This window comes from Bos javanicus, chromosome 3 (assembly GCF_032452875.1).
Source record: "Bos javanicus breed banteng chromosome 3, ARS-OSU_banteng_1.0, whole genome shotgun sequence".
Lineage (NCBI taxonomy): Eukaryota > Metazoa > Chordata > Mammalia > Artiodactyla > Bovidae > Bos > Bos javanicus.
The window spans coordinates 101446291-101465473 of NC_083870.1; the positions used below are offsets into that span (position 1 = coordinate 101446291).

A 19183-nucleotide genomic window follows, 5' to 3' on the forward strand; every position below is an offset into this window, starting at 1 on the left:
TAGTTGGTACATTTCTTACAAGTAACTCTTCAGGGGTGTCCCTTTAGTCTGAGAATGAAATTCAGAATCCTTGAGATGGTTTGAGATGGTCTATAAAGTTCCCCATAGTCAGGCCCTGTCGACCTCTCTAAACAATCTCCTCTTGCCTGCTTTGCTGTAGTCAGAGAGGCCTTCTCTCTGTCTTTCTCACACATAATAGAACTGTTTCTGCCTCTGAGCCTTTGCACATTTATTCCCTCTGCCCGGAATACTTTTCCCCTAGTCTTTACTTATGACTTACTCATTCTTATCTTTTCTGGCTTAACTACAGTATCTAAAGTTGGATTCCCAAATCAAACTAACCCAAACAGGACTCTTCAACAAAGAGATTAACAACAAGTACAAAAAAACAAAAAGCAAGTTTATGTATTTTTTTAAAGGATTATTTTATTTTAATTAAAAACTTTCTTTTTTCTTTTGGGCTGAACTACGTCTTCATTGCAGTGTGGGCTTTTCTCTAGCTGCAAAACACAGGCTTAGTTGCCCCGTGGCATGTGGGATCTTAGTTCCCCAACCAGGGATCGAACCTGCATTGGAAGGCGGATTCTTAACAACTGAACCACCAGGGAAGTCCCCAAAAGCAAGTTTATTAACATGCAGAGCTTCTGTATACATGTGGGATGTGCGTGCATGCTAAGTTGCTTCAGTGGTGTCCAACTCTTTATGACCCTATGAACTGTAGCCCACCAGGCTCCTCTGTCCATGGGATTCTCCAGACAAGAATACTGGAGTGGGTTGCCATGCCCTTCTCCAAGGAATCTTCCTGACCAAGGATTGAACCGTGTCTTTTACATCTCCTGCATTGGCAGGCAGGTTCTTTACCACTAGTGCCGCCTGGGAAGCCCATCAGTTCAGTCGCTCAGTCGTGTCCAACTCTTTGCGACCCCATGGACTACAGTACGCCAGGCTTCCCTGTCCTTCACCAACTCCTGGAGCTTGCTCAAACTGATGTCCATTGAGTCGGTGATGCAACTGGGGAAAGACCATCTCAACCTCTGTCGTCCCCTTCTCCTCCTGCCTTCAATCTTTCCCAGCATCAGGGTCTCTTCCAATGAGTCTCAGGTGGCCAAAGTATTGGAATTTCAGCTTCAGCATCAGTCCTCCCAATTAATGTTCAGGTCTGATTTCCTTTAGAATTGGCTGGTTGGATCTCCTTGCAGTCCAAGGGACTCTCAAGAGTCTTCTCCAATACCACAGTTCACAAGCATCAATTCTTCAGCACCCAGCTTTCTTTATAGTCCAACTCTCACATCCATACATGACTACTGGGAAAATCATAGCTTTGACTAGACGGACCTTTGTCAGCAAAGTAATGTCTCCACTTTTTACTATGCTGTCTAGGTTGGTCGTAGCTTTTCTTCCAAGGAGCAACTGTCTTTTAATTTCAAGGCTGCAGTCACCATCTGCAGTGATTTTGGAGACCAAAAAAATGTTTCCCCATCTATTTTCCATGAAGTGATGAGACCAGATGCCATGATCTTAGTTTTCTGAATGTTGAATTTTAAGCCAACTTCTTCACTCATTGACAGGAGAATGTTCAGTTCAGTTCAGTCACTCAATCGTGTCCGACTCTTTGTGACCCCATGAATCGCAGCACGCCATCACCAGCTCCTGGAGTTCACTCAGACTCACGTCCATCGAGTCAGTGATGCCATCCAGCCATCTCATCCTCTGTCATCCCCTTCTCCTCTTGCCCCCAATCCCTCCCAGCATCAGAGTCTTTTCCAGTGAGTCAACTCTTCACATGAGGTGGCCAAAGTACTGGAGTTTCAGCTTCAGCATCATTCCCTCCAAAGAAATCCCAGGGCTGATCTCCTTCAGAATGGACTGGTTGGATCTCCTTGCAGTCCAAGGGACTCTCGAGAGTCTTCTCCAACACCACAGTTCAAAAGCATCAATTCTTCGGCACTCAGCCTTCTTCACAGTCCAACTCTCACATCCATACATGACCACAGGAAAAACCATAGCCTTGACTAGACGAACCTTTGTTGGCAAAGTAATGTCTCTGCTTTTGAATAGGCTATCTAGGTTGGTCATAACTTTCCTTCCAAGGAGTAAGCCTCTTTTAATTTCATGGCTGCAGTCACCATCTGCAGTGATTTTGGAGCCCCAAAAAATAAAGTCTGACACTGTTTCCACTGTTTCCCCATCTATTTCCCATGAAGTGATGGGACCGGATGCCATGATCTTCATTTTCTGAATGTTGAACTTTAAGCCAACTTTTTCACTCTCCACTTTCACTTTCATCAAGAGGCTTTTTAGTTCTCTTCACTTTCTGCCATAAGGGTGGTGTCATCTGCATATCTGAGGTTATTGATATTTCTCCCGGCAATCTTGATTCCAGCTTGTGTTTCTTCCAGTCCAGCGTTTCTCATGATGTACTCTACATAGAAGTTAAATAAGCAGGGTGATAATATACAGCCTTGACGTACTCCTTTTCCTATTTGGAACCAGTCTGTTGTTCCATGTCCAGTTCTAATTGTTGCTTCCTGACCTGCATACAGATTTCTCAAGAGGCAGGTCAGGTGGTCTGGTATTCCCATCTCTTTCAGAATTTTCCACAGTTTATTGTGATCCACACAGTCAAAGGCTTTGGCATAGTCAATAAAGCAGAAATAGATGTTTTTCTGGAACTCTCTTGCTTTTTCCATGATCCAGCGGATGTTCGCAATTTGATCTCTGGTTCCTCTGCCTTTTCTAAAGATGGTCGGTGTTGCAAGAGGGCATCAGAGGGCAGACATACTGAAATCATACTCACAGAAGACTAGTCAATCTAATCACACTAGGACCACAGCCTTGTCTAACTCAATGAAACTAAGCCATGCCCGTGGGGCAACCCAAGACGGGCGGGTCATGGTGGAGAGGTCTAACAGAATGTGGTCCACTGGAGAAGGGAATGGCAAACCACTTCAGTATTGTTGCCTTGAGAACCCCATGAACAGTATGAAAAGGCAAAATGATAGGATACTGAAAGAGGAACTCCCCAGGTCAGTAGGTGCCCAATATGCTACTGGAGATCAGTGGAGAAATAACTACAGAAAGAATGAAGGGATGGAGTCAAAGCAAAAACAATACCCAGCTGTGGATGTGACTGGTGATAGAAGCAAGGTCCGATGCTGTAAAGAGCAATATTGCATAGGTGAATGTTGGATCCCACTAAAAAAAAAAGGATACTCCACATCTGAGGGCAAAGGAGAAGCCCCAGCAAGATGGTAGGAGAGGCAAAGTCACGTTTAGAATCAAATCCCATACCCACCAGAGATGCTTGGAGGGCTCAAGCAAAACCTGTGCACACCAGGAGACCCCACACAGACTGAGCCAGACCTGCCTTGAGTGTCTGAGTGTCTCCTGTGGAGGTACGGGTCAGCAGCAGCCCTGCAGGGGCAGGGGCTCTGGGTGCAGCAGACCTGGGTGTGGCATAAGCCCTCTTGGAGGAGGTCGTCATTAGCCCCACCCTAGAGCTGCCAGAACTTACACAGGACTGGGGAAACAGACTCTTGAAGGGCACAAACAAAACCTTGCATACACCAGGACCCAAGAGAAGGGAGCAGTGACCTCACAAGAGACTGACCTAGACTTGCCTGTGAGTGTCCTGGAGTCTCTGGTGGAGGCGTGGGTTGTGGCCTGCTGCAAGGTTGGGGGCACTGAGTGCGCAGTGCCTGCATGGGACCTTTTGAAGGAGGTCGCCATTTTCTTCATTACCTCCACCATAGTTTGGTCTCAGGTCAAACAATAGGGAAGGAACACAACCCTGTCCATAAACAGAAAATTGGATTAAAGATTTTTGGAGCATGGCCCCGCCCATCAGAACAAGACCCAGTTTCTTCCACAATCAGTTTCCCCCATCAGGAAGCTTTCATAAGCCTCTTATCCTTACCCATCAGAGGACAGACAGAAACCAGATTGTGAAAACCACAAGTACAGAAAACTGATCAAACTGATCAAGTGGACCACAGCCTTGTCTAACTCAGTGAAGTTATGAGTCATGCCATGTAGGGTCACCCAAGGTGGACGGATTGTGGTGGAGAGTTCTGACAAAATGTGGTCCACTGGAGAAGGGAGTGGCAAACCACTTCAGTATTCTTGCCTTGAGAACCCCATGAACAGTATGGGAAACCTATACATGGGGGATATTCCAGGGGAAAATGAATAACTCCTCCATGTGGCTTAGAATTGAGGTTTAAATACCAACTGAATAGAGAAAGGGGTAGGGGAATGTAGGCCTCTTAGGGGAGAGTAAATAATTTACAGGAAAGAGGTATGGGCCCTTAGAAGAATGGGTGGGAGATATGATAGTTTATGACAAAGTTGGTCTGGATGTGATATAGACTTCCTGTGATATGAGATGAAACTCCCAGAAAGGGGATTTGTGATGATTGAGTTTCTTTGGAGGCTCCCTCTTCAGGCAGATAAGGTGAGTTCAGAGAAAGCCTCTCCCTGCATTTGCAATTTTTCAAGTGCCTATTTAGCTCAAAGTAACCAATATGCCAACGTGGCGCATTTTGGGGTGGCATACTGTCTCCTCCCCTTGGAAGGATAACAACGTTCTGGCGCCCTCCTCTGGGAGCCCAGGCATCAAGAGGACATCCTCCTGGATGCTGTAACTGAAGGGCCTGCCAGCCTACTCTGCCTCCTCCTTCAGTGTCACATAAGCTGCCATTAATGGGTCTTATACACTGCCACAAACCAGGCACAGGGCTCAGCATTTATCTTCTGGACTTCTCACAGTAACCTTATGATGGAATTATTATCTACATTTCACAGATGAGGAAACTGAGGCTCATGGGGTTAAGCCTCTTGCCCAAGGTTAAGGGGCAGAGCCAAGATCTGAACCCAAGATGCCTGACTCCACTATTCACCACTGCATGACTTTTTAATTTATTCTTTGGCCCCATGGCATGCAGGATCTTAGTTCCTCAATCAGGGATCAAATCTGTGCCCCCAGCAGTGGAAATGTAACCTCTGGACTGCCAGCGAATTCCCCTGCCTGACTCTTCTGGGAGTCACTAGTTCTCTGTCCTTGCATCTGTCCTACTCTACTCATCTCTCAGTCCCTCTTACTAGTGCCCTTTCTCCTCCCCACAAGATGCTCACAACCTCTGACCAAGCTGAGGTTTTTCTGAGTTCTCTGAGTCTCCATCTTCCAGAGGATGCTCTCAGGCTTGCTGCTCCTATTTGAACACCTATCCCAAATGCCTACCCCTTGGCAGTTCAGAGTCAGAATCTCTTGACAGTATCAAGTCACAGAGGTCAAGGGAGTCTTTCAAGAATGAAAGATGCAGGACTTCTCTGGTGATCCAGTGGTTAAGACTCTGCACTTCCAATGAAGTGGACACAGGTTTGATTCCTGATCGGGGAACTAAGATTCCACATGTCTGTGTGGCCAAGTAAATATATAAAATTTAAAAAAAGAGTGAAAGATACCAAGTAAGGTGAGGACTCAGGAGAGGCCTACTGGATTCAGCAACAAGAAGATCTCAGGTGTCCTTGCAGGGGCAGATGTGGAAGTACAAGACCTGCACCAGAAAGGAGAAGTTAATAGCTACAGGAGCATTTCATGCTTACCAAGCACTGCATAAATATTAATTCATTTGATAGTCACAACAACTGTGTGAGATAGGTATTTGTTTCCCCACAGGGAAATTAAGGACAGAGGTTAAACAGTTTGCTTAAGAACAAGGTCACAAAGGTAGTTTACTGTGGTGTCTGGATTTAAAAATATGGGCAGGGACTTCCCTGGTGGTTCAGTGGCTAAGATTCTATGCTCCCAACACACGGGGCCTGGGTTTGATTCCTGGTCAGGGAACTAGACCCTATATATTACAACTAAGAATTCACATGCTGCAACTGAAGGTCCCGCATGCTGCAACTAACACCCGGAGCAGCCAGATACATAAATAAATATTGACTCAATGGACAAGAGTTTGGGCAAACTGTAGGAGATAGTGAAGGACAGGGAAGCCTGTTGCACTGCAGTCCAAGGGGTCACAAAGAGTTGGATACGACTTAACAACTGAACAACAAAATAAATAAATGTATAAAATGTGCTCTTAAAAAAAATTATCTAGGCAGTCTGGCTCCAGACTCCATGCAATAAACTGCCAAGTCATATATCAGCTTTCAGCTGTGAGGGGAGGGGGCACTGGTGGTTAGGACCAGAAGAGAGGGAGGGGCAAGAGCTAGGGGAGGATAAAGAAGGGTGGGGAAAATGATTTACAGGTGGAGTGGTTCCCTCTCCTTGACCATAAACCAAAGGGACCTGTCAGCAACTGGGAAGGGAGATAAAGTGACTCAGGAAGGAGGGGCAGGGTGGGGCCTGGGGACTGCTCCCCAGGGGCAAGGCTTCAGGTTCTGTACCTTTACCCATGGCTCTGTGGGAAATGCACAGGCCAGGGATCCAGAGAGTTGGGTAACAGGCTGATGTGAGAGAGCCTCAGATGGGGATGGGAGCTAAGGACTAAAATGCAGCCAATTGGAAGCACTGTCAGAGAAGTGATAGGACCTCAGGGCCTGAGCTCTCCAGGTACCAGAGACTCTTTAAGAGAAGCAGTCCAGAATGCTTTAGGAAAGCCACAGATCAGAGCGTGGGAAGAGGCTGCAGGGCTAGGGGAGTTAAGGCCCCAGAACTGGTATCTTGCCCTTTTGCAGGTCAGCTCGTGGGTTTTCCAGACCTCCAGGACAAACACACACAGAGTCCTGTTCTTTCTACATATGCACACCTTCCCTGAGCCTGGGAAGGAGAACATAACTTGTCAGGCCATGGGTTGGCTCTCAGACCTTGCTCATTCAGGGAGTTTCTCACAAAAAGTGGGGAGAGGGACCAGATGTCTTTCAGGTTAAAAGATGCCTGCACCCCAGTGTTCAGTTCAGTTCAGTCGCTCAGTCGTGTCCGACTCTTTGCGACCCCATGAATTGCAGCACGCCAGGCCTCCCTGTCCATCACCAACTCCCGGAGTTCACCCAAACTCATGTCCATCAAGTCAGTGATGCCATCCAGCCATCTCATCCTCTGTCGTCCCCTTCTCCTCCTGCCCCCAATCCTTCCCAGCATTAGGGTTTTTACCAATGAGTCAATTCTTTGCATGAGGAGGCCAAAGTATTAGAGTTTCAGCTTCAACATCAGTCCTTCCAATGAACACCCAGGACTGATCTCCTTTAGGATGGACTGGTTGGATCTCCTTGCAGTCCAAGGGACTCTCAAGAGTCTTCTCCAACACCACAGTTCAAAAGCATCAATTCTTCGGCACTCAGCTTTCTTCACAGTCCAACTCTCAAATCCCAGTGTTCACAGCAGCACTGTTTACAATAGTCAAGACATTGAAGTAACCTAAATGTTCATCAGAGGAATGGATAAAGAAGATGTGGTGTGTGTGTGTGTGTATATATATATATATATATATATATATATATATATATATATAATGGAATATTACTTAGCCATAAAAAATGAAATAATGACATGGATGGACCTAGAGATTCTCATGCTGAGTGAAGTCAGAGAAAGACAAATATATGATACCACATATATATGGAATCTAAAAAAATGGTATAAAAGAACTTATTTACAAAACAGAAATAGAATCACAGATGTAGAAAAACTTTTAGTTATGGGGGGAGAAGGTGGAGGGATATAAATTGGGAGACTGAGATTGATATATATACACTACTATATATAAAGTAGATAACTAATAAGGACCTGCTGTATAGCACAAGGAACTCAGTACTCTGTAATGGCCTATATGGGAAAAGAATCTAATTAAAAGTGGATATATGCATAAATGATTCACTTGGCTGTACAGCAGAAACACTACATTGTAAATCAACTGTATTCTAATTTAAAAATTTTTTTAATAAAATAGAAAGAAAGAGAAAAGAAAAGCCTGCCTGGGTTCAAGTCCTCAGCTTTATTGAGATGAATCAGACGTAATCCTGTCCAAGGTCTTGTGGGCTGGAGGGGAGACCTCTTTGTAGAAGATTTTAGGGCGGTATGACTAACTGATTCGAGAGAGGACCTCAAAGGAGCAGTGAAAAGGAGCGAGGTCAGAGGCTGATGACAGCAGGTGGAAGTGGGGGCATCTCATAGGCCACGTTAAAAGCCAGGACCTGGCACTGTTTGGCTTGGGGAGAGGCCAGCCAGGCATCCCAGGTTCTGAGAAGCAACAGTGGACCAGTAGGTGGAAACCAAAGGGAAAAGGCTGGCTTTTCACTGGCCCAGGATGAATGCCTGCATGCTCCAGGCTCCGGGCATTCTTGCTCTGAATATTCCCCACTGCCTTGTGAGGAAGGGGTTATTGATACTGTTTTACAGAGGAGCAAACTGAAGTTAGAGAGATTAGGTATCTTGGACAAAGCCACAGAGAGGCAGAATTCAACCCCAGGTGTGTCGGCCTCGCAAACTTACGTTCCTAACCACCTCTCCATGCTTCCTCATGCTTCCTCTCTTCAGGAACCACTTGCAGGGAGAACCAGCTCACAGCGTGGGGAGGGAGCTTCCCAGGACAGGCCAGAGATTTGATGGACTGGTGCTCTGGCACAGTGCCTGCCACTTAGTCAGTGCCCTGCCATCAGCAGCTGTTATGACACTTTATCATGCATCTGTCTTCTCACCTGGAGCGTGGGACAGTCAGTTCTGTCACCTTGGCTCCAAGGATATGGTGTGAGCTGTGGGGTCAATGCAGAGGCATTTATAGCACTCAAAGGCCAGCCCAGCCCTGCAGGCACAGGAAGACACAGCCAGTTCCCAGCACCAGGGGAAGTCGGGTGACAGCCTCAATCCATCAATGATAACCTCAGTCCGGCCAAACTTTATGGACCCAGGAGGTACTTAAGTGTTGTGGGGTGAAGCCTAGCTCAGTTCCCCTTCCTCGGCACAGGCTGCTGTCCAGAGCAGGTAGGTAGGTGTGGGATGGGGGTCAGAGTGCCCAGTGCCTTGAGAGACCAACTATCAGCTTCGAGAGCAAGACCCCACGGTGTATGGGGCTGGGCTACAGTTGAGTCTCCTGTCCTCAGCAGTTCAGGGGTTCCTCCTAGTCCTGCAAGTGGAAGAGGAGCTTGGGGCAGCCTCAGGCAGGAGAGGATGTAGATCTCAGCTCCCCTCTGCCCCATCTCATCCTGGTTTGACCCATGTGCCACTGAGTCCTAGGGGGCTGGGGGTGTGCTCTATCTGCTTGTCTGCTTCCTTCCTACTGAAAGGGTGAAGGCTGGGGTCGGGGGGTGACCAGAGTTGTAGGAGGTTACTTGGGGACCTAAGCTGGGTGATGAGAAGGCAGGCTAAGGAGGAGGTTTATGGGGAGAGAAGGACAGCTCCAAGGGCAGCTCTCACGACCTTCTGCCCCAGGTCGCCAGCACCATGACGGTCTCCTACACCCTCAAAGTGGCAGAGGCCCGCTTCGGAGGCTTCTCTGGCCTGCTTCTCCGTTGGCGGGGAAGCATCTACAAGCTCCTCTACAAGGAGTTCCTCCTCTTCATCGCCCTGTATGCTCTGCTCAGCGTCACCTACCGGTGCGAGGGTGAGGGCAGGGTCTCAGGGCTGGCCTGCGGGGGACTAGGTTGGCCACCTCCCTCTAACGCAGGCTTCACCTGACCTTCCCCAGGCTGCTGCTGACCCAGGAGCAGAAGCGTGTGTATGCTCAGGTGGCCCGATACTGCAACCGCTCTGCGGACCTCATCCCCTTGTCCTTTGTACTGGGTAAGTTCAAAGGACAAGGGGTTCTCGCTTGCAGCCTCCTAGCCATCTTTCCTGACCTTTGGGCTGGGCTGCTAGCGCTGAGGGTCAGAATTAGCCCAGCGGCACATCTGAAGGTCATCCAGAGCAGGCTCAGCAGACACGGGAGCTGTGTGCTGGGTCTAGGATTTCCAGAGGACTAGGCCCTGCTTTGGAGAAGGCGATGGCAACCCACTCCAGTACTCTTGCCTGGAAAATCCCATGGGCAGAGGAGCCTGGTAGGCTGCAGTCCATGGGGTCACTAAGAGTCGGACACAACTGAAGCGACTTAGGAGCAGCAGCAGCAGCAGCAGGCCCTGCCTATCACCAGCCTGACCCTCACTCCAAACACAGCCCCAGCCTGCTGCTGGCCTCACATCCCCCTGCGTCCTGCAGGGGAACTGGAGAGAGGTGACACTTCCCTCCACACCCTCATGGGAAGCAGGGCTCAGAGTTAACCACTGCCTGGACTTGAACCATCATGTCTCCTCTGCCTGAGGAGGTCTGCAGTCTTCTTCCTCCCTGCCTGGTTTGGTCCATCAGGGCGTGATCAGAGAATAAGGCTGTCCCTCTGACAAGCGAGGCAGGGTGCTGGAGTCAATGTGTCCTTCCCTCTGCCTTGGTTCCACCCGGCTTGGACCAGGCGTTCTGGTTGCCGGCAGGACACACTGACTTCCAAGCCCTCCGTCTTCCCTTTCCGTCCCCACTACCCACGGCGGCCACCAGGTTTCTACGTGACCATGGTGGTGAACCGCTGGTGGGCCCAGTACACAAGCATCCCGCTGCCAGACCAGCTGATGTGCGTCATCTCAGCTACCGTGCACGGCGTGGACCAGCGTGGCCGTCTGCTGCGCCGGACCCTCATCCGCTACGCCAACCTGGCGTCGGTGCTGGTGCTGCGCTCTGTCAGCACGCGCGTGCTCAAGCGCTTTCCCACCATGGAGCACGTGGTGGACGCAGGTGCGGCGCTCAGGGAGCCCTGGGAGGGACTGAACCGGACCTGCCCCGAGGGTCTCCTAGGCGGGGAGGTTTGACCACCAGGGGGAGCTCCAGGACCCCAGAGCGGTGAGTCTTAGAGGACAAGGATGAGACTTCATTTCTTTCTCTTCAATCTCTGCAGGTTTCATGTCCCAGGAAGAGAGGAAAAAGTTTGAGAGCCTGAAATCTGACTTCAATAAGTACTGGATTCCTTGCGTCTGGTTCACCAACCTGGCGGCCCAGGCCCGGAGGGATGGGCGAATCCGTGATGACATTGCTCTCTGCCTGCTCCTGGAAGTGAGTCGACCTAGGACAGGCCCATCTGCCCTCCTCTCCCTACTTTTGCATACAGCAACCATAATTTCAGTGCTTAACACCTACATGGTGTCTATTATGTAGCGCAGCAAGTGTGAGGAAGTGAGGAAACTGAGGCAAGGAGTGGAAAAAAAACTTGCCCAAGTCACACAGCTAGTGGAGCTGAGATTCATCCTCAGAACTTCTGGCTCCAGGGTCTGTCCTTGCAGTCACTGTGCTGAACTGCCTTCCATCACAGGCACCCCAGCCTGACAACACCTCTGAAAGCAGAATGAGACTTGCCCAGGCCTAATGTGTACTGGACTCCCTTCTCCTTTCTTCCTTTCTGTCTCCACTGACTTCCTCTTCCTGCTGTTCCACCAGGAGCTGAATAAGTACCGGGCCAAGTGCAGCATGCTCTTCCACTATGACTGGATCAGCATCCCCCTCGTCTACACCCAAGTAACTGCCTCTCACCTCCCCAGTCCCAGTGCCTACTGTATGTCCTGTGCTGTGTGTGACACTGAGAAAAACTAGAGATGGTACCTGCCCAGGGGCAGTTCAGTCCAGTGAGACACTAAATAGCCAAGGGCTCATCCTCAAAGCCTCCCTGGGCCCTCACTAAGATGATCCCCTCCCATTTGGTGTTGCCACACCTTGCTGCATGTTGTATTTATTTTTTAATTTATTTTTTAAAATATTTATTTATTTGGCTGGGTTGGGTCTTATTTGCAGCATGGGGAAGCTTTAGTTGGCACATGTGAACTCAAGGTGCAGCAATGTGAGATCTAGTTCCCTGACCAGGGATCGAACCTGGGCCCCCTACATTGGGAGCTCACCCCCAGGGAAGTCCCCGATACATGCTTTAATTGTTAGATCTACCACTGACCCTCGGGGCAGAGACAGCATTTTAACCTGTCCCACTCAGCCTGGCATTCCCTCCTCCAGGTGGTGACCATAGCGGTATACTCCTTCTTTGCCCTCTCCTTGGTGGGCCGCCAGTTTGTGGAGCCAGTGGCAGGGGCTGCCACACCTCGGGAGCCTCTGGAGCCAGGGCAAGCCGCAGGGGACCTGGACATGTACGTGCCTCTCACCACTCTGCTGCAGTTCTTCTTCTATGCCGGCTGGCTCAAGGTGGGCACTTCAGGGGGTGGGGATATGGACCCAGGACCCACCCACACTTTGCAGTTAGAAAGTAGGGCTCTGAGCCCAGAAAACACTCTCTTACCACCTGCAGGTGGCAGAACAGATCATCAATCCCTTTGGTGAGGATGACGACGACTTTGAAACCAACCAGCTTATAGACCGCAACTTGCAGGTGATTCAGGGTCTGGTGGCAGCTCCCGGCAGTCGGGCTCTCCCTCCTTGCCAGCTCTCAGTCCGGGTTTGCAGAGAAGGGGATTCTTGTGACCTGCTGCTCCCAGGTATCCCTGCTCTCCGTGGATGACATGTACCAGAACCTGCCTCCCGCGGAGAAGGACGCGTACTGGGATGAGGACTCGGCGCAGCCGCCCTACACGGTGGCCACGGTGGCCGAGTCGCTGCGGCCTTCCTTCCTGGGCTCCACCTTCAACCTGCGGTGAGTAGCCTACGCCGGCTGAGGCAGAACCTGAGTCAGTAGCCAGGCTCCAGTTCCCCACCCACCCTCCGGTCGCCCAGGACTCGGTCCCTCCGGGTCCACCTGCTGTCAGAGGCTTGCTCACGCAGCCCTCCTGCCTGCCCGCAGCATGAGCGACGACCCTGAGCAGAGCCTGCAGGTGGAGGCGTCCCCTGTGCCAGCCCGGCCGGTGACCGCGCAGACCCCGCTGCTCAGCCGCTTCCTGGGCGTAGGCGCTCCCTCGCCAGCCATCAGCCTCCGGAACTTCGGCCGCATCCGCGCCCCGCGTACCCCGCATCTGGTGCGCTTCCGGGCCGAAGAGGGCGGCGACATCGAGGCAGCGGACCGCATTGAGGAGGAGGCGTCAGGGTCAGGGGACGAGACCCAGGAGCCCTGAGCCAAACCAGCCGGGGTGGGCAGTCCAGCTGCCTCCCCCAGGCCCGCCCCCGCCTACTTTGCGGGCCCTGCGGAGTTATTAGAGCAGCATTCCCACGTGCCCTAAGGCCGGGCACCTAGGGACCGCCCCCGATGGCATAAGGGCCTGATTTGGGTAGAGGATGCTTCCAGTTTGGCTTAGCAGTTTAGCTAGGACACAAGGGCGAGTTACAGAGGACTAGATCCCAGGTGTGCGGTTTATTTCCACTGTGATTTTGGGCTAGGCCAGTTCTTAAACTTGAGGGAGCATCAGTATCACTGAAGGGCTTGTTAAAGTCTTGGGTACCTACCACCCCTGGCATTTGATTCATTAAGTCTGGGATGGAGGTTAAGAATTTGCATATTTCTAATAGGTTCCAGGGAATGCTGCTGCTGCCCCCAAGGTCACATAAAAATATGTTTAGAATATACCTTATTCTGATAACCTCACCCCGAAGAGGGGCCAAAGTGTGTACTGGGTACTTTATGTTATGTTCAATTTGTTTACAATGAGAATGTATTCATTTATTATTTGTGCAATTAAAATTGCTTAAAACTGAACTGGCATACTCTGAAGTGGGTTAAAGATAAGGATTTGGCACAGGGGGGGGGGCGGGGGGAAATGCGGGGGTGGTGGCGGTGGGCAGAGAGGGTTTGAGAGTCTGCCCTGGAAGCTGACACTGAGATGTGAAGGCACCCAGCCTAGACTTGCGGCATCTGAACAAGCCCTTCTCTGTTCCCACCAAACAATGAGAAAGGACAACTTAAGGGGTGAAAACTCCAGGTGGTCCATCTCTGTGTTGAGACTGGGGCACTCAGCTGACCCCACAGAGTACTAGAGTTGCTCCTAAACTGAGTTTCTCTAAGATTCCTGCCTTCTAAACAATTGGTAAATGCCAAAGCTGAATGCTAAAGCCAAGGGAAAACAACCGCCAAAACTCAAAAATGGGAGGCATGGCGAATGTAGGGAGAGCTTGAGGACATGCAGCCTCTGGCACTGTTGACAGGATCACAATGCTGGGTTCTACTTTCCTGCTGGGTGACGGGATGGTGAACTTTTCTCAGCCTTGGTTGACAAACCTGTACTGTCCAGAAAAGGCACCTTGTGGTCACCATTCACTCAGAAGGCACCCGAAGTGTTTTGGAAGGGTTGAGAGGAAGCCTTGCTTCAGGTTGAGTGCTCATCAGGGAGAGCAGTGGAGATGTAGATGCATTCAAAGCTCTTTTGTTGCTGTGCCACGCCCAACACACAGCTCTCAGAGCATCAGCTAATGACCATGTGTTGCCAGATCACTGGGTGGGAAGGCAGAGGTCAGGTCTCCCCAGAGTCAACCATAAGGTTTTAAAGGGTTGGTCTTAGTGGTCCACCTTTTCCAACTGCTTAGCCAGAAGTCGGAATTACAGAAGTCTGCAATTAGCCAAGTTGATGAACCAATTTTGATTTATAGCTCATTTAAGACAAGTACTTTTCAACCACTTTAAATTGGATAAAACCTTTTCTTTAGAACTCCTTAAAGTACATATTTGACTGGTATATTGCTGTGCCTTTCCAGATACTAGAGATGCAGCAGTAAACATACCCATTTCCCCAGGAGATATATTTTAATAGAGGGTGCAAAATAAGCAAATAAACAAAATTTATGCCAAATAAGGAAAAAAACAGGGGCAAAAGATATGGCATGGAAGGGAGTGCTATTTAAAATTCTGTGATCAGGGAACTCACTGGACTGACAAAGATCTGAAAGGAGTGAGCAACGTGGGCATCTGACAGAAAGTATTCTCAACAAAAGGAATAGTAAGTGAACACATGTAAAGGATGGCAGTCATCATAGAAGGGATTAGTCTCATTGAGTTCCATAGCTTCTGGTTCCAACTTTGAGATGGGATGCTGTGTAAAAAAATTTATCTTTTAGGGACTTCACTGGTGGTCTAGTGGTTAAGACTTTACATTCCAATGCAGGGAGCACAGGTTTGATTTCTGGTCAGGGAACTAAGATCCCACAAGCTGTGCAGGCAAAAAACCAAACATAAAAGCAGTATTGTAACAAATACCATTAAAAATGGTTCATATCCAAAAGAAGTTTAAAAATCTTAGCTTTTTAAAATGATCACAGAGAGCTGGGATTGTGTTAGAGAAAACAGAAGAGCAAAGCAGGATGCAGAAAAGCGATCAGAGCAGCAGTTGTGCTTTGTGCTCAGTTGCCAGCTGTTTTCAACCCTTGGGCTGCAACCTGCCAGGCTCCGCTGTCCATGGGATTCTCCAGGCAATACTGGGATGGGTTGCCATGCCCTCCTCCAGGGGATCTTCCCAACCCAGGGACCAAACCTGCGTCTCTTTATGTCTCCTGCATTGGCAGGCAGGTTCTTTACCATTAGCACCACACAAAATTTGGTGACATTTGATGTGGGAGTTATGACCCAAGGATAAGCTAAGATTGAACCTGTCTTTAACCTAAAAGACCACTATTTGCTACAATCAAATAACTGAGGAACTATGAAAAGGGAAAGCTGAAGAAACCAATTCAACAATTTAAACAAACTAACTTTTGAGTAAGGAGAGGGGAAAGGATTAGAGCTCAAGAGATAATTAATATGTATAACTTGCTCAACAATGCTTAAGTGTAGAACACAATTTCAAGGTTTCTAGACCAGGAGCCTGAAAAAAACCCCAAACCAAAGTCTGCATACAGGGTCTCTAAAAGAACTTGAGGGAGGCAACATGGCTTTGGTTCCAATGATGGTCCAGGCAACAGCCCAATACTGCAGGGGCCCCAAGCTGGGTTACCTCCCTCAGTCTCTGCTCAGCCTGCACAACACATCCCTGTTGCCACTGAAACTCAGCCTCAGGAGCGAGAACTGTTCCTCCGGCTAGAGTCACAGCCCCGTAACAGGCCTGGCCTTCAGGCAGGGGGAACTGGGGCATTCTATAGTGTGCCAAACAATGAAGTACTCTCAGAACATGAACATGGCATAGAACAGTAAACGCCTTTATTAGATGAGCTAAGACAGGAGAGAAGAGGGTTTATTTGCCTTTCCGGGCCTTGATCTTCCTCAGATAGAACTCGAGCTCTTTTCCCTCTAGCACATAGCCGTCTGCTCGGCCACACTGGCCTGGTCTTGAAGCGATGCATGCTGCAAGATTAGAGTATGGTCCTCAGGAAATGACACTGTGGCCTACCCATATCTATGTATCCCCTTAAGCGCCCAAGTTGGTCCAGGTATCCTGGGGCAGACACAAAGCCCAATGTCTCCTCAGATATACTTTATCATCACTTTGAAAATCAGTAGCAGAACTGGACAAAGTTTTCATCACTGAGACAATCCCCTCAGCCTGGACACAGACGAGTTCTCAAGATACTACTGAAATTCAGAGGCCTAGACCAAGTTCAGGCCTATGGGCTCCTGCCCACTATCTTCCATTTCCGCTTCAAACTAACCAGATGACCAAATATTCTGATTTGTGCTTGTTCACTGTTACCAAATCCTTCTGGTGAACTCTCTAGCCTCCAGAGAGCACACCATATCTTGAGACGCCTCCTCCCCAAATGCAGAAGTCATCTTACCAAGAAGCTTGCCCTGCTGGAACTGCTCCTCTAGAAGACTGCTGATTTTCGCGTTCTTTTTCCTCTCATCGTATTTCTTCTGAATTTTCTTTGATCGTTTCTTGTTTAAAATCTCTTCCTCCTCAGGAGTCTGAATAAAGGAAATACAGATGGCTTAGAGGGGGACCCCCAAACCCTAGTTCAGGAGGGTCACATCCCACAGCCCTGCCACCTTCCTCAGCACTAAAGGCTTTCATCTCTCTCCCTTCAGTAGCAGAACTGGACAGAGTTTTCATCACAAGAAGGCTGAAATCAGGCTGGCCTCCCCCTGCACCCCCTACAGGAAGTTGCTCGCCAAACACATACCAGCTTGGCCCCCTTCTTGCGGCCCAGGGGCAGTGCATAGTGGGACTCGTACCACTGTCGGTACGGTGTGCTGTCGATAAGCACAATACAGTTCTTCACCAGGGTCTTGGTACGGACCAGTTCGTTGTTGGATGCATTATAGACAACATCGATTATTCTTGTCTTGCGTGTACAACCTGCTCACAGAAGAAATCCAGAATCAAGCCAAGTAAACCTGATGCCAACAATCTTCCATCCCTACCCTAGTAAGGCTTAAGAAGGGAAACTCTAGCAACAGTTCATCTTCCACAAACCTATCTTTCCAGAGGTGGCTGGCACCCACATTGTCTCCAGATTCAACCCCAATCTCTGAGGCTATTCGAGTTAAGTGGCAGGACAGGATTGGAGGTAAGTCTCCACAACCTCAAAGCTGTTCAACAGGAGAACTTTAGTATCTTGGTCCAGGCCATGGACTTCCTGCTAAAAGCACTTACTGAAGCTTAAAAACAAGGATTAGCTGCTGAGTTCCCACCCACGCCTGCAGGACTTCACTCACACTCCGAGCCCCAGGAGAAGTTCCCCACGTCCAGCCTCAAGGCCCGGTACTTCTTGTTGCCTCCCCGCACACGGACTGTGTGTATGCGGCGGGGGCCAATCTAGAAAACACAAGGAGACAGAAACTAGGTTATCAAGGAAAAGTGAGAGAGAAGGGAACCCGGGCGCGACGGAGGCAACAGTCAGTGTAACTATGACAAGCCCTAGCATTGGCAAGTGGCACATAGGTGACCAAGACGGCCACAACCACGCCTAAGGATACTTTTTCATCATTCCAGTCACCTCCAAGAGAGAAAGCCCGATTCCAAACGTTGAAAATTAAGGCTCGGTGCACCGAGGAGCCCACTCGCTCCGTGCGCCCTTGCAGGTACTACTAGGACACGGCAGCAGTCTCCACGCGATCTTTCAGTATCTACCCAGCACGCGAAGGCGAGACCGCCTAGTCCCCACAGCAACTCGCAGAGCCCCACAAAGATTCAACCGACGCCGCAGAAGCGACCTCCCGGGCGGTGAGGACCCGCACGCACCTTTGTGTTGGCAGCGGGGCGTCCCAGCTCATACTTTCGCTTCTTGTGGTAGGGCTTTCTCTTGCCCCCGGTCTTACGGCGCTTGTGCCAGTTGTCCCGAGAGATGCCTGCGTGTGGAAGCGGGGGGGCGGGAGCCTGAGGCAGGGAGTCCGGAGCCGAAGCCGCCAGCCCAACGCCCCACGCCGGCGGTCGCACGCTCAGCTCTCCAAGGTTAGCTCCCCCACAGCGCAGTCGGGAGGTCACAGCATTTCCAAGGTGTCATCATGCACGTGCGACGCAGCCCAGACCCTTCCCGTCCCGACCCCGGCAGCCATGATGGTGCCGCTCGCGGCCCCGAGTCCTGCGGCTCCAGGAATGGCCCCGGGGATGGTCCTGGGGGCCCAAGCCTGAGCACCACCCTCCTCGCGGGGGTTCCGTGTCCGGGGGCCCGGGAGCCCGCGCTGCCGGCTGGGCCCCGAAGCAGGATGGCGCCGGATTGAGCTCGCTCCCCGATCCCGGCCCCAAAGCAGAGCGCCACTCACCCATCGCTCGGCGCTGGCTGGAAAGAGAAAACGCAGCGCGTCACGGTCCGGTTTGTAATACGTAGCCCCGCCTCCTTACGTATCTTCCGGGCGCCGCAGAGAGCCGCTTGGGGCGGGAGGGCGGTGTTGCTTACGTTTCTGAGGCGGCGACGAGGCCTCGGGTTTAGGAGGGTCCTGAGAACTCTGCGCCGCGACCTAGGGCCGCGCGGGGATTTCGCGGTGTCTGGCGTGCGTGGGCGCCTCTGCTTCCGGGGCACAAACGCCGGGCGAGGATTGCCTGGCTTTACGTTTTGAAAAGACCGTCGTTTTATGTGAGAGCTGTGGGTGCGGGTGCGTTGAAGACAGTAGAGGGGGACTTAGGTTTCGTTTGATTTAGGGGAAAGGAGGTGTGTCAAGGATTCCGAATTCCTCACGTGACCAGTTGGATGGATATTGGTGCTACTTAGTGAAAAGGGGTACGCTGAGATAGGAGCTAGTCTGGTCTTGTTCTTTCTGGTCTCTTGGTGACTCCTGCACGTGGGAATGACAGGCAGCTGGATGTTCATGTCTGGTCATCCGTAGAGAAGGAATCTGGACCGAAGTTGCTGCTTTGGGACTCCTTGGCATATACATGGTAACCAAAGCTACCAGAATGAATGGAACCTAGGGAGAAAGCATAAAGCAAACTT

General features: G+C 50.3%; 2 protein-coding genes, 1 long non-coding RNA gene and 4 other non-coding genes across 8 annotated transcripts; 1 reads left to right on the forward strand and 6 right to left on the reverse strand.

The window, feature by feature from the left end:
* Window positions 1-456: 456 nt before the first annotated feature.
* LOC133244665 (uncharacterized) lies at window positions 457-7398 on the reverse strand. Its single transcript, XR_009735469.1, has 3 exons — window positions 7103-7398; window positions 5464-5555; window positions 457-3790 (listed from the first exon to the last, which is right to left on the reverse strand). It is a non-coding gene; the product is annotated as an uncharacterized LOC133244665 (long non-coding RNA).
* A 115-nt stretch (window positions 7399-7513) lies between these two features.
* Window positions 7514-13586, forward strand: BEST4 (bestrophin 4). 2 transcript variants are annotated; one of them, XM_061412134.1, is made up of 10 exons: window positions 7514-8929; window positions 9377-9540; window positions 9633-9727; window positions 10469-10702; window positions 10863-11017; window positions 11399-11476; window positions 11963-12148; window positions 12252-12332; window positions 12439-12593; window positions 12741-13586. In XM_061412134.1, exons 2-10 carry the CDS (start codon window positions 9389-9391, stop codon window positions 13006-13008), a joined length of 1404 nt encoding a protein of 467 aa, XP_061268118.1. In that variant the 5' UTR covers window positions 7514-8929; window positions 9377-9388; the 3' UTR covers window positions 13009-13586. The 2 variants fall into 2 exon arrangements, with proteins under 2 accessions (XP_061268118.1, XP_061268119.1); XM_061412135.1 differs by having other exon boundaries at window positions 7514-9540.
* A 2410-nt stretch (window positions 13587-15996) lies between these two features.
* On the reverse strand, window positions 15997-18623 carry RPS8 (ribosomal protein S8). The gene is made up of 6 exons (XM_061412136.1): window positions 18516-18623; window positions 17995-18101; window positions 17469-17568; window positions 16934-17109; window positions 16589-16718; window positions 15997-16157 (listed from the first exon to the last, which is right to left on the reverse strand). The coding sequence occupies exons 1-6, from the start codon at window positions 18517-18519 to the stop codon at window positions 16048-16050; spliced, it is 627 nt and encodes a 208-aa protein (XP_061268120.1). The 5' UTR covers window positions 18520-18623; the 3' UTR covers window positions 15997-16047.
* On the reverse strand, window positions 16273-16343 carry LOC133245444 (small nucleolar RNA SNORD38). The gene has a single exon (XR_009735701.1). It is a non-coding gene; the product is annotated as a small nucleolar RNA SNORD38 (small nucleolar RNA).
* LOC133245445 (small nucleolar RNA SNORD38) lies at window positions 16801-16870 on the reverse strand. Its single transcript, XR_009735702.1, has one exon. It is a non-coding gene; the product is annotated as a small nucleolar RNA SNORD38 (small nucleolar RNA).
* On the reverse strand, window positions 17644-17747 carry LOC133245446 (small nucleolar RNA SNORD46). The gene has a single exon (XR_009735703.1). It is a non-coding gene; the product is annotated as a small nucleolar RNA SNORD46 (small nucleolar RNA).
* Window positions 18185-18264, reverse strand: LOC133245442 (small nucleolar RNA SNORD55/SNORD39). Its single transcript, XR_009735699.1, has one exon. It is a non-coding gene; the product is annotated as a small nucleolar RNA SNORD55/SNORD39 (small nucleolar RNA).
* Window positions 18624-19183: the final 560 nt, after the last annotated feature.

Coding starts and splice junctions, on each gene's coding strand:
- BEST4 (XM_061412135.1), top strand. CDS start 9,389: ATGACGGTCTCCTACACCCTCAAAGTGGCAGAGGCCCGCTTCGGAGGC. Junction 12,149..12,251: donor TCTATGCCGGCTGGCTCAAG/GTGGGCACTTCA, acceptor TACCACCTGCAG/GTGGCAGAACAGATCATCAA. Junction 12,333..12,438: donor TTATAGACCGCAACTTGCAG/GTGATTCAGGGT, acceptor TGCTGCTCCCAG/GTATCCCTGCTCTCCGTGGA.
- RPS8 (XM_061412136.1), bottom strand. Junction 17,569..17,994: donor GCCCCGCTGCCAACACAAAG/GTGCGTGCGGGT, acceptor TGTGTTTTCTAG/ATTGGCCCCCGCCGCATACA. Junction 16,719..16,933: donor GCAAGAAGGGGGCCAAGCTG/GTATGTGTTTGG, acceptor TCCTTTATTCAG/ACTCCTGAGGAGGAAGAGAT.